Here is a 13,805-nt window from a genome sequence, read left to right on the forward strand (position 1 = left end):
GACCGGACGGGCACCCGCTGACCCCGGGTCGCGGGCCGCAGCCCCAGCCCGGGGGAGCCCCGGTGGCCCCGATTGGCTGGTGTGTGATTGCCTTAGCCTGTCCGCCGCGGCAGCCCGCCGGTGGGCGGTGCGGTGCTTCCTCCCGTCCCGGCCGGCCTGTCGCTTGTAAACAAAACGTCCTGCTAACGTCCCCTCGTCTTTCCCTGGCGGAGCTGGGAGGCCGCGTCTGTTCCTTTAACCTGGCCGGTGTGGCACTGTGGGAAACGGGGTGACCCTGGCGACAGAGGGATAGTGCGGCGTGCGTTTATTGTTATTATTTTTTGATGGAAGGATTATGAGCGGAAGGTGGTTTTTGTCGCCTGCGGTGTGTCCTTTTTAATTAGGTGCCGCTGTGGGCCTCGGCCCTGGGCAGTCGTCCGCAGTGCAGATCTGGCGGGAGGTGGTGGGTTGCGAGGATAGCAGCCCCGGGCTGTTTCAGAAGGTTGAGCTCTGGGAATCCCGGGTGGGAGCCAGCGTGGTAATTCTTATCTCCCGTCGATCGCAAGAGGCCGGAAGTGGTTGTGATGGCAAAAGTGTTATATCACCACCCTCTAGGGAAAAAGACTAGGGTGAGCTGGAGGCGCCCTGAGTTCAAGTACCCCCGCTGGGAAAATAGGGACTGTCAATTACGATTACAGTTTCACAATCAGAAAAGTGGCTCCCAGGGTAGGTCTAACCGGTAACAGGATGCAAATGACGTTACTGTACAGAGAGAGACCCTGGAGAAGCACCTTCAACTAGTGATTGGCCTAGAGTGACAGAAATTTTCTTGTGACCCTAGTATCTATTTGATTAATGTTATATTAAAACATGTCTGAAATAGTTTAGTAGGGCCTGAGTTCTCATTCTCTCTCCCTTTTCCTTTTTCCTGCCAGCCTTGGGGCTTGAACTCAGGGCCTGGTCGCTGTCTCTGAAATTTTGTTGTCAAGGCCTGGGCTGTGTCACTTGAGCCATAGCTCCATTTCAGGCTTCTTTGGGGGTGAGGTGGGGTAGGTTTATAGGCAATAAGAGTTTCCTGCTTGGACTGGCTTTGAACCACTTTCATCTCAGGCTCCTGAGTAGCTAGGATTACATGTGTGAAGCAGTTATTATTTTTTCCAATAGTTTTAGTAAGAGAAAATTGGTTAACCTAAATGTCCTGTTTCAAGTTTTGAAGATACCTGCATTCCATCTTTTCATCTACAGAAAATATAAATTTCTGTCATTTCAATTTTAATCTTTATCATAGGGTGCCAATCTGTTGGGTAGGTGAGCATTCCTTTTCCCATCTTACAGAGAATGGGATTGAGGCTCATCGAATTACTTGTGGGTGTCAGTGTCTGCCTGCTGTGTACTGGGTATTTATTTCTGCCCATAATAGGGTTCGCAGTTACTTTCAGTGTTTTCACTTTGGAGTATTTCTGTGTATTTGTATATTTGTCCTGTTCTAATGTTCAAGTCTGCTGTGTATATAAGCATATAGAGTTTTGGAACAAATGTGCACTAAAAAAAAGTGGCTTTCTAATTTTGAAGAGACTAGTGTATTAACTCTTGGGGGATGTTATTAAAGTTGTACAGTATGACACAGTTTGATTCTAGGAAGGATCCAGATTTATGAAACCAGAAAGGTTATTGACTAATCCCTAATTGTAATCACTTTGGTGTACTTGGTTTTAAGATAAATCTTTTATTTATGTTGTATATTATGTCAAACTAACAAATGTGAATATATACAAATTTTCATTTCCCCAATGTGAGTGCTGTAGAATTTTAGCCTATTTAAAATAATATTGTGAACTATAAAAAAGTAAGTCTGTTGTAATTAACATAGCATTTATTTATTTAGGCATGTGGGCACATTCTATGACAGTACGGGATTATCAAGATCTTATAGATCGAGGATGGAGAAGGTAAGGCTCTTCATAGCAAATATACTTTCTGCTATTCCTCAGGTTGTTCTTATCATTGAAAAGTAGGGTTTGCCTTTAAAATATTCTCATTAAAATTTGTTCTTTAACATTAACTCTTGTTTAAATAGTTACGCAAAGGGGTTTTAATTCAACATGTCAGTTTATGTATACAGTTCATCTTGATCATTGTCACCCTTTCTATCATTCACTCTAAAATATTTTCTTGTATTGGGAAGAAGTTTAAGAAAATGCTCATTTTGGGCTGGAAATGTGGCTCAGTGGTAGAGTGCTTGTCTTCCATGAATGAGGCCCTGCGTTCGATTCCTTGCACCACATACACAGAAAAAGCTGGAAGTGGCCACTGTGGCTCTAGTGGTAGAGCACTTGCTTTGAGCTGAAAAGCTGAGGGACAGCTCCCAGGCCCAGAGTTCAAGCTCCACGACTGACAAAAAAGAAAAGAAAATGCTCATTGTTTCCATGTGGTAGCATAATCCTGCAATCCTAACACTTGAGAGGATGAGTCAGGAGGATTGAAAGTTTGAGGCCAGCCTGGACTATGTAGGGTTTTTAAAAAAAATCTCAAACCATTCAAAAGAGAAAAGAACAACCATAGAAAACAGAGAAAATATTTATTCTGTTGCATGATGATTTTGTTCTTGGGAAATTTTATCAGGAAAAATTTAAAACACACAGGAGAGTACATTGTGAGGAACCTTGTGTTCTGTCATTAATCTTCCAGTATTTAAAATTCTGCCACTCTTACTTCATTTAGTCTCTGTACATTCCCTCATTCCCAGAGTACTTTACAGAAAATTTTATAGTATTTGATTTTCATCTTTTTTGACTAATCTGTATTTCCTTATTATTTCAGATAAACCTGTAATAAGTCTGTATCTCTTAGAGAGAAATCAATCTATTTTTGCTTTTTTGTTGCTTTTGTTTCATTGTGGTGTTGGCAGTGGAGCCTAGATGTCTTTTCATAGCTGACTCTAACACTAACTAGCATGTTCATCAAGTAGTCAAGTGCTCAACATGTGTACTTTGAGACATGTCCGCAGTACCTTGTTATATATTACAATATTAATAAAATTCTTCAATGTTACCTGCTTACTACATTTTTATTAGGTTTTCTTTGTTTCACATTTTAATAGTTTGTTGATTTTATGTGGAGGACTTTTTGCCTTATGTAAATACTAGCAACATAAAATACTCAGAGCCAATATTCTCTAAAATACGTGGGATTGCATCTAGCAATTAAAATGTTACAGTGTTCTTTAAACTTAATAGTGAGACTCAAAAGGTAAATAGATGTAAGTCAGATATGGAAGTGCTTTGTATCCAGTGATTTTGTATCCCATTTTTTTTTTTTTTTTACCACTTGAGCCATAGCGCCACTTCTGGCTTATTTTTCTTTTTGCTTATGTGGTGCTGAGGAATTGAACCCAGGGTCTCATGCATGTAAGGCAAGCGTTCTACCACTGAGCCACTTTCCCAACCCTGTGTCCCTTTTCTTAAAATTAAGGAGCAGCTACTGAAGGATTTTATAAAAGTGAGATGGAAAAGGATATTTTTAGATGAAGACTGGCTGGTGACCATGGAGGCATATCAGGACATGAAAGGCTGGGACTAGTGGCTTAGTGGCAGTAATTAAAGATGCAGTTCACATATAGAAATCCCATGAGAGGAAATAGAGGGTAATCGGAGGAAATAGTCTAAAATAACTGTCAGGTTCTGGCCTGAAAACTGAATGTCTACCATTAGCCAGGATCTGGAGTACCTAGAAAGAATCATGCTAGTTTTTTTTTTAATTTAATATTTTTATTGTCAAGGTGAGGAGAAAGGGGGGTTACAGTCAGGTAATGAGTACAGTTTTTTTCAGTCCTGGGGCTTGAACTCTGGGCCTAGGTGCTGTCCTTTAGCTCTTCAGCTCAAGGTCAGTGCTCTACCACTTGAGCCACAGCGCTACTTACAGTTTTCTGGTGGTTAATTGGAAATAGGAATCTCACAGACTTTCCTGCCCAGGCTGGCTTTGACTGGTGATCCTCAGATCTCAGCTTCCTGACTAGTAGCTAGGATTATATGTGTGAGCCACCAGCGCCAGGCTTTTGCGGGGGGGGGGGGAGGTTGGTATTGAACTCTGGGCCTGGACGCTGCCCCTGAGCTTTTCAGCTCAAGGCTACTGCTCTACCACTTGAGCCACAGCGCCACTCCCGATTTTCTGAGCAGTTTATTGGAGATAAGTGTGAGCCACTGGTGCCTGGCTTACATTTCTTTTTAAACACTGTTACCCTCTCCCTCATTTTCTCCTGCTTACTTGTAGCCTCCTACCCTCCTGCCCCTAAGTTGTTATAGTTCTTTTCCAATGTAGTGTCTAGTGGGTATCACGGTTGCATTAGTTCATCCTTTGTCTTGCTGTTTCTGTGATTTCCTTTCCTTTCATGGATCAGATAAACTTATATACAAGACAAAGGATACAGAAAACTAAAACAGAAAAAACAAACTGCAAATAGGGCATAATAAGAACCTCTTGTTTCCAATTCCTGGAGTTCATGTTGATACACTTTTATTATAGATGGTCCTATGCACTTAGCTATTGTTCCCCATTAAGAATATCATAGACGTATTCTAGTTATTACAAATGGGGGAAACAATGCAAAAATGGTGGTTAGAAGCCAGGAAGTGGGTGACAATCCCTTAACAGTATGCATGTTATCAGGCCCAAGGGCCGCTTCCATCCTGGTCAAGGGGAGTACTAACCTCTCCTTTCATACAACACTCATGCTAGTTTTGTGGTACTTTGTACTGGCACACGTGAGCTTCCAGTGTGGCTGTCACTCCAGCAGCATTCATCATCAGTCCTCCAGTGGCATGGGCAGTTTTCTACTGTTTGGTGTGTTGTTGGCAGGTGAGACGTTAACAGAGCTCTGACTTAGCCTACCTTTCTCAAGGTTTCAGGAAGAAAAGGCTTTGTCTGGTCTTTGGTATACTTGTTTGCAAGGTTATTTAGGTTATAAGGAGCATTTAAATCTAAATATGTATTATACTGTTGGTTAGATTTTTGCCCTTAATTTAGTGGTTCTCTATGAGAATCTGTTTAGGTACAGATAGAGTATGTAAAATATTAACAAGTTATTTTTGTAATTTTAGAAGTGGGAAGTATGTGTACAAACCTGTCATGAATCAAACATGCTGTCCTCAGTACACAATAAGGTAAGGTTCCTAATTAATACAAAGGAAATCTATACTGTGAAGATGTTGTATGATTTTAAGATGAAAATTCTGCTTTGAAAATGTTGTTAGTAGCTCCTAATAATTTTCAATTGGTCTTAATACAAATATGATATGAAAAGTACCTTTTTGTCCTATTTGGCTGTCTAGTCAGTGAATGCTGGGAAATGCTTATAGTACTTAGCAAAGGACCTTTCCACATTTTAATGTGTTGCTTGTAGTGCTTATAATCTACAACAGGATCCTATAGTGGTGGGAGTTTTTAAACCTAATCTGTCACATATTTAAAATGCATTTTTTTGTCGGTTGTGGGGCTTGAACTCTGGGCTTGGGCACTGTCCCTGCAATCTTCAGCTCAAGGCAAGTGCTCTATCGCTTGAGCCACAGTGCCACTTCCTGTTTTCTAGTGGTTTATTGGAGATAAGAATCTCATGGACTTTCCTGCCCGGCTTTGAACCGCGATCCTCAGATCTCAGCCTCCTGAGTAGCTAGGATTACAGGCGTGAGCCACTGGCGCCCGGCTATTAATGTAAGACTTAAGTTAAAACAGTCTATTTGCTTGACTTGGATAATCTTGGGGGTTGTCTTTGTATTCATTCATTCCACTTTAAAAGAGAAGAATTTTCTCTCCTTTGATTTAAGGTTCTCCCTCCCTGGAGCAAATGTGAAAAATAAAGCTGGGCGCTAGTGGCTCACACCTGTAATCCTAGCTACTCAGGAGACTGAGATCTGAGGATTGCTGTCCAAAGCCAGCCTGGGCAGAAAAGTCTGTGTGAGACTCCTTATCTCCAATTAACCACTCAAAAACTGGGAGTGGTGCTATGACTCAAGTGGTAAAATACTTTATTTTAGCTTTGAGCACAAAGAAGCTCAGGTATAGCACTCATGCCCTGAATTCAAGCCCTACAACCAACAAAAAAAATGAAAATAAAAAAACAACATTTTGAGTGTATTCATTTTCATTTTCAGTGTATATAAACTAGATAAATCAGTTGCCTTAAAAATGTTACTATTGGGTGGGGGGCGGGGGGGGAGGATGGGAAGGGGAAACAAAGGAGGAGGCTACAATGCTTGATAAAAAATGTACTCATTATCTTGCCCATGTAACCCCTCTGTACAGTATTTTTACAATAAAAAAATGTTACTATTAAAGTGTTGTACAGAGGGTTACCATTTCATAAGTCAGGTAATGAGTACATTTCTTTTTATGGACAATATCATCCCTTCCTTAGCTTTCCTCCAGTTTCCTCCTTCCATCCATGGCCATAAGTTACATAGATCATTTTTCACATAGTGTATACTGAATAGCATGACTGCATTTGTTTACCTTCTCCCTCCCTTTCTATACACTTTCACTATTCCCCTAAAAAAGTCTCCCCCCCCCCCCCCCCCCCCCCCCCCCCCGGCAAAAAAAAAACCCCAAAGCAAAAACATCACCACTACAATCACCTATAACAAAAAAACTCACTTTCATTTTCTAGAGCACATTTTGATAGTTTTTTCTTTTTCTTTCTTTTTTTTTTTTTGCCAATTCTAGAGCTTGAACTCAGGGCCTGGGTGCTGTCCCTGAGCTTTTGCTTAAGGCTAGCATTCTACCACTTAAGCCACAGCACCACTTCTATCTTTTTCTGAGTAGTTTATTGGAGATGAGTCTTAGGGACTTTTCTGCTCATGATAGCTTTGACCTGTGATCCTCAGATCTCAGTCTCCCAAGTAGCTAGGATTACAGGTGTGAGCTACCAGCACCAGTCTGATACATATTATTATTTTTTTTTTTTTGTCGGCCGTGGGGCTTGAACTCTGGGCCTGGGCGCTGTCCCTCAGCTCTTCAGCTCAAGGTGAGCACTCTACCACTTGAGCTACAGCGCCACTTCCAGTTTTCTGGTGGTTTATTGGAGATAGGAGTCTCACGGTCTCTCCTGCCCGGGCTGGCTTTGAACCGAGATCCTCAGATCTCAGCCTCCTGAGTAGCTAGGATTACAGGCGTGAGCCACCAGTGCCCGGCTTACGTATTATTTTAAAAGTTCATTTTAACATTTCATAGTTAGACCTTTAGGTTCCTCCCCTAAGAGTATCCTTCTTTAGTCTGATATGGTATCACATTCAGTTATATTTTAGATCTAGCCTCCACATATGCAGTTAGCTTACTTAACATGACTGGTCCATCTTATTTTCTTGAAAATGACATTATTATTCTTTCTCATGGATGAATAAAATTCCATTGTTTATATGTATCATATATTTTGACCCTCTCACTTATTGAAGGGCATCTGGGCTGTTTCCATAACTTGGCTATCATAGGATAGTGTAGCAGTGAATATGGATGTACAAATATCCCTCATGTGTGTGTGTGTGTGCGCGCGCGCGTGCGTGTGTGTGTGTGTGTGCGTGCCTGTCTTGCTGTCTTTTGCTTTCTCCCTCAACTGTATGTTTATTGAGAGTTTGAGTCAGAGTAGAGGCTACATTAAAAATCCCAAGTGTGAGATTGCCTCCATGTGCTAGATTCTACCCAGAACTGATCTTTTTCAAAGCTTTAATTCACTTAAAAAATTATTGTTATGCTTTTCTAGGTGCCATCCTTTGGAGTTCCAGCCATCAAAATCTCACAAGAAAGTTTTGAAAAAAATGTTGAAGTTTCTGGTGAAAGGGGAGGTTTCCAAAGGAAATTGTGAGGGTAAGATGAGACCACCTCTAAAATCTGTTTACTTTAACTTCTCTTTCCAAGGGTATCACTTTTACACCACTTAACGTAGACAAAGGGGTTACTGCCATCCTGTACTTGGTGCTGCGGTACTACTAGCACTGCCATTGCTTTCTCCAGGCACCCAAGTTGGGTACAGAGAATACCTGCCAAGACATTCTGTGTGCCTTGGATAGTATTTGGGGTTTCTTGCATGGTGTTGAAATTTTTGTTTTCCAAATAGCTTAATAACTCATCTTACTTGCTTCTAGCAATGTCCCTATGAGCTAACTAGAAAATCCTCTCATCTCTGGAGAAAGCAATGCTTAGGTGCAAGGTCTACAGGATTGAACAAGCCCCATGAATGCTATCGGTATTAGGGTTTCTGTGTATGCATGTGCATTATTTCAGTACATTATATTGTCGGAACCTGTGTTTCTCAGTTACCTGATGAATCTTGAATTATGAATGACTTTCCTAAAGATAAATAGTAGCATTTAATTAACTTTTGTTTCTAGATATTTTGCTTTTCCAGATTAGTATTTGTGTTTTTTTTTAAAGTTTTTCTATAACTAGTACCTTAAATATGAGTGTAAGAATTGGGAGTGCTAGTCATAGGAAACACCTGACCTTGGGGACCTCCTGCCTTAGCCTTTGCTCATTGACTCATCTCACAAGTAATGTTTGAATATATTCCGTGTCCCAATCACTGCTTTATGTACTTGGAGGTAGGTACCGTGCCTTGCAAGGCAGGTAAATTCTTCACCTTAATGTACAGTGCATGGAAGCCCTTAATGGCCTAAGATTCAGGACAACTTGGAAAACACTTGGCCAAGCTGGAGGCAATGAAGAGGTCAAAATACGTAGCTTTAGAGGTTTATTTCCAGTTACAGAATTGGAAATCACAGAATTTTGGTGCAGTTTTGATTATTATATGTACATAGTTTTGTAGGTTTAGTTGATTTTGTTTGCTGTCAATATACAGTTTTTTGGTGTCTAGCAATCATGTTGCAAAGTTGAAAATTAATGTGCAGATAACATTTTTATGTTTTTTATTGTAAAAATACTGTACCAGAGGGGTTACAGTTATATGAGTAAGGTAATGAGTACATTTTCTATCCAGCATTGTTACATCCTCCTTTGTTTTTTCCCCTAGCATCCCTTCCTTCCCCACCTCCCCAACTCCTTTCCCACCCCCCACCCCGCCAAGTTGTAAAGTTTGTTTTCAACATAGTGTCTTGAATGTCTCATTGTTACAATGGGTCAACCTATATCCTTGTTAAAGCATTTTGGTTTTTTTTTTTTTTTGGTTCCTGTCGTGGGGCCTAAACTCAGTGCCTGGGCGCTGTCCCTCAGCTCTTCAGCTCAAGGCTAGCGCTCTACCACTTGAGCCACAGCGCCACTTCCGGCTTTTTCCTTTTTGCTTATGTGGTGCTGAGGAATCAAACCCAGGGCCTCAGGCATGCAAGGCAAGTGCTCTACCACTGAGCCACCTTCCCAGCCCAAGCATTTTGTTATTTCCCTTCCCCTCCCCAAATTATAAAAATGTATATACAAAGCCGGGTGCTGGTGGCTCACGCCTGTAATCCTAGCTACTCAGGAGGCTGAGATCTGAGGATCGCGGTTCAAAGCCAGCCCGGGCAGGACAGACTGTGAGACTCCTATCTCAAATAAACCACCAGAAAACCAGAAGTGGTGCTGTAGCTCAAGTGGTAGAGCGCTCACCTTGAACTGAAGAGCTGAGGGACAGCGCCCAGGCCCAGAGTTCAAGCCCCATGACCGACAAAAAAAAAAAAAAAAATGTATATACAAGATGCAGGGCACTGACATGAAATACAGTGAAAACGGGGGTTATTACTGTCGGGGAAGAACATACCAAAGAAACAAAAAAACACATAGTACATTATAAATATGTTAAAAACAATAGCAGGAAAGAAAAAACCACTTGTGTCCCTGTCTTGGGCTTCATTTCACTTAACATCATCTTATATAGCCAGATGTACATAGCTTTTGACCTTTTCTGCTTGACCTAGACATATATAGTTTTTTTTTTGTCAGTCGTGGGACTTGAACACTGGGCTTGAGCACTATCCCTCAGTTCTTCAGCTCAAGGTGGGCGCTCCGCCGCTTGAGCTACAGCACCACTTCTGGTTTTCTAGAGGTTTATTGGAGATAAGAGTCTCATGGACTTTCCTGCCCTGGCTGGCTTTGAACCGGGATTCTCATATCTCAGCCTCCTGAGTAGCTAGGATTACAGGCATGAGCCACCGGCGCCAGGCTATAGTTATTGCAAATAAGGGAAACCATGGGACCTATTTTTTTTGGGCCTGGCTTACTTAATATAATTTTTCCAAGTCTTTTCATTTCCTAACAAATGGGGAAATGTCATTCTTTCTGTGGAGGCATAGAATTCCATTGTGTATATATACCACATTTTCTTGATCCATTCATCTACTGAGGGGCATCTGCATTGGTTCTGTATCTTGGCTATGGTAAATAATGCTGTGATAAACGTAGTTGTGCTGGTAGCTTTAGAATAGCCTTGTTTGTGATCATTCGGGTTAAATGCCCAAAAGTAGTATTGCTGGGTCATAGGGGAGCTCTATGTGGAGGCTTTTGAGGAACCTCTATACTGCTTTCCAAAGTGGTTGAACAAGTTTACATTCCCACCAACAATGCAGTAGTGGTCCCTTTTGGCCACATCCCCTCCAGCATGTGTTATAATTAGATATCTTGATTATAGCCATTCTAACTGGAGTGAGGTGGAATCTCAATGTTGTTCTGATTTGCATTTCTTTTATGGCTAGAGAGCATTTCTTCATGTGTTTATTGGCCATTCTTACTTTCTCTTCAGAGAAGTCTGTCTCTCTCTTTTTTTTTTTTTTGTCGGTTGTGGGGCTTGAACTCTGTGCCTGGGCACTGTCCCTGTGTTCTTTAGCTCAAGGCAAGTGCTCTACCTCTTGAGCCACAGCTCCACTTCGAGTCTTCTAGTGTTTTTTATTGGAGATCAGAGTCTCTCGGACTTTTCTGCCTGGGCTGGCTTTGAACCGTGATCCTCAGATCTCAGCCTCCTGAGTAGCTAGGATTACAGGCGTGAGCCACCGGCTCCCGGCAGAGAAGTTTCTCTTTAAGTCTTTAGCAGTTGTTTCTTTGAGGATTTGTTGTTGGGAGATTTAGTTTTTTGAGTTCTAATTAGATATGAGACCCTTGTCCATTGTATGGCTAGTGAAGATCTTCTCCCAGTCTGTGGGCTTTCTATTGATCTTGCTAGCTATATCGTTTGCCATGCAGAAGCTCTATACTTTCATGCAATCCCATTTGTCCAACCTTTCTTTGATTTGTTTTATTTCAAAGTCTTTATTAAGAAAATTTCAGCCTGTGCCAAGGAGCCCTAGAGTTTTTCCTATTCTGTCCTGTAATGTTTTCAGGGTGTGCAGATAACATTTGAGGATGCAGTTCATTTGTAAATTGATGGTTGACTGTTTTAACTTAGATTTTACATTTGGATCATTTTTGACTTGTGGGCCTCTGAGTTCTTTGAATCTGAAGCTTAATTCACTAGACTGATGTTGTAACATCCTAAATAGATATGAGGAAAACATGGAAATCTAGTGACTGATCAGTGATAGTGGTGTATTCCTTCCTTGCATAACAGTCTTGTATGGGTCCCGAGTTGCCCTACTGTGCTCAAAAGCCATTCTGGGACTCCCCTCAATTTTGATGTGTAAAGATGGCTTTGGTTTTTCATATTCTAGACAGTGGGGAGGGGAAAGGGTGAAATCCTAGGTTTGAATTTTTCCTTAAAAAAGTGAAAAACTAGTAGACATGTTACGTGTGTTATCTTCCATTGTGGGGAGCGTCTTCCCAACATGCATAGGGACTGATAACCCATTCTCTTGCCAGGGTGCCACAGCTCTTCTGTAGCTTTGTGCTTTGGAAGCAAGAGAGTGGGTTTGGTGGACACCCAGCTGTCCCTGCCACCATGGACAATAGGGGCACTCTGCTTCTCTGGACTGGGTCAAATGACCTGGCTGATGGGCTTTTTTGATTCTGCTTTGTAGATGAGCCCATGGATTCTGCAATGGAGGATGCTGTTACAGGTGACTTTGCATTAATAAATAAATTGGATATAAAGTGTGATCTTAAAACACTTGGTGATGATCTAAAAGAAAGCCTAGAGAGTGAAGAGAAGAAGAAAGAAAAAACTTCAAAGAAAGAAGACTCTAAGGAATTAATTAATTCACAAGCTATAGAAGAGAAGTTGGGCTCTGGTGAGCCGTCACATTCAATTAAAGTTCATGTAGTTCCTAAGCCAGGTAAGAAACATTTGTTATTAATGTTATATTAGTGTCTGTTCTTTTAGTGTGATTCATTATAATTCCTGGGCTCTGCTGTCTGCCTGAAGATAGACCTGTCTATGAAATCTGTAGCACTGATTTTGGCCTTATATAACTTACTATTAGGAATTTAGATAGTCTTACTATGTATTCCAGGATGACTTTGAACTCACAATCGTCCTGAGTGCTGGGAGTGTAGGCAGGTACACCAGACCTGTCTTTGATTATGTCTTTTTGTTGGTCCCAGGGCTTGAACTCTGGGCCTGGGCATTGTCTCTGAGCTCTTCAGCTCAAGGTGAACGCTCTACCACTTGAGCCACAGTGCCACTTCCAGTTTTCTGGTAGTTTATTGCAGATAAGAGTCTAAGGAACTTTCCTGCTTGGGCTGGCTTTGAACCTCGATCCTTAGATCTCAGCTTCCTGAATAGCTAGGATTTACAGGTGTGAGCTGTCAGGAAAGTCCATGAGACTCTTATCTCCAATTAACCACCAGTAAACTGGAAGTGGCACTGTGGCTCCAGTGGGAGTGTTTGCCTTGAGCTGAAGAGCTCAGGGACAGCACCCAGGCCCAGAGTTCAAACCCTATGACCAATAACAACAAAAAAACTACTATGCAAAGCTAAGCACTGATGGATTATGCCTATAGCCTTATCTACTCAGGGTGCTTAGATTTGAGTGGTGAGGTTCAAAGCCAGCTAAGGTAGGAAAATCTGTGAGACTTGTTAACCATCAAAAAGTTGAACTAAAGTTGTGGCTCAAGTGGTAGAGTGCTAGCCTTGATTGGAAAAAGCTAAGGGACAGTACACAGTCCCTGAGTTTAAGCACCAGTACAGGCACATGTATGTACACACACACACGCACGCACGCACGCACGCACGCACCTACCACTTATAAAACACTTGGAATATTAGTCTTACTTTCCCAAAATACAAATATTGTAAGAGTTTCATTTTACTACCTTATAGACTTTTAGGTTTGAGGATTTGATCTTGTTACTGAAAAGGTATGATAAGCATTATTATATGGTAGTGTGAGAGTATTAATAATAATTGATATTTTGTCCAAAATATAGACACTGTGAAACTCCTTAATTTTTCATTAACTTTTAAGTGTAATTATAATTTTTAGTTTAATGTTCTGAGAATTTAATGCTTAATTTCTTTAATAAAGTTTTTTCCTATACTCTTAGTTACCAAAGGCTTAGGCATAAAAATATTCAACATTAAATGGGACACACATACACACCCCTTATGATTGTGACTTTTTCAAAATATTTTTTTGTAAACTGAGGTTTTGATAATTTTTGAATTATTTGTTATCTGTTAAGAAAATGATCCAAGGAGAGATTATTAGTAACTACAGCCTATAATCTTAGTATTCTAGAGGCTGAGACAAGAGGATGGCAAGTTCTAAGACAGTCTGATCTATATAGACACTATCACAGAAGACAAAAACAAAGGAAAACACGACTTTTTGCAGTTTGTTTCCCTAAGGATATCTCTCATTAGTACTTGGAGACTGTCTTAAACTGTAGGAATCTTGGAGACTTTTCCTTCCTCCCTTCCCTCCCTTCCTTCCCTCCCTTCCTTCCCTTCCTTCCCTCCCTTCCTTCCCTTCCTTTCCTCCCTTCCT

General features: G+C 41.1%; 1 protein-coding gene across 1 annotated transcript in view; it reads left to right on the forward strand.

Moving 5' to 3' along the window:
• Positions 1 to 1,778: 1,778 nt before the first annotated feature.
• The window catches only part of Ate1 (arginyltransferase 1), a 97,961-nt gene continuing 85,934 nt past the window's right edge, over positions 1,779 to 13,805 (forward strand). The window contains exons 1-5 of the mRNA XM_013021900.1: positions 1,779 to 1,928; positions 5,076 to 5,138; positions 7,727 to 7,830; positions 11,898 to 12,152; positions 13,154 to 13,176. Of these exons, the coding sequence (XP_012877354.1) occupies positions 1,867 to 1,928; positions 5,076 to 5,138; positions 7,727 to 7,830; positions 11,898 to 12,152; positions 13,154 to 13,176 (507 nt within the window). The 5' untranslated portion in view covers positions 1,779 to 1,866. The remainder of the gene's footprint in view (positions 1,929 to 5,075; positions 5,139 to 7,726; positions 7,831 to 11,897; positions 12,153 to 13,153; positions 13,177 to 13,805) is intronic.

The sequence above is a fragment of the Dipodomys ordii genome, unplaced genomic scaffold (assembly GCF_000151885.1).
Source record: "Dipodomys ordii isolate 6190 unplaced genomic scaffold, Dord_2.0 Scaffold58, whole genome shotgun sequence".
Lineage (NCBI taxonomy): Eukaryota > Metazoa > Chordata > Mammalia > Rodentia > Heteromyidae > Dipodomys > Dipodomys ordii.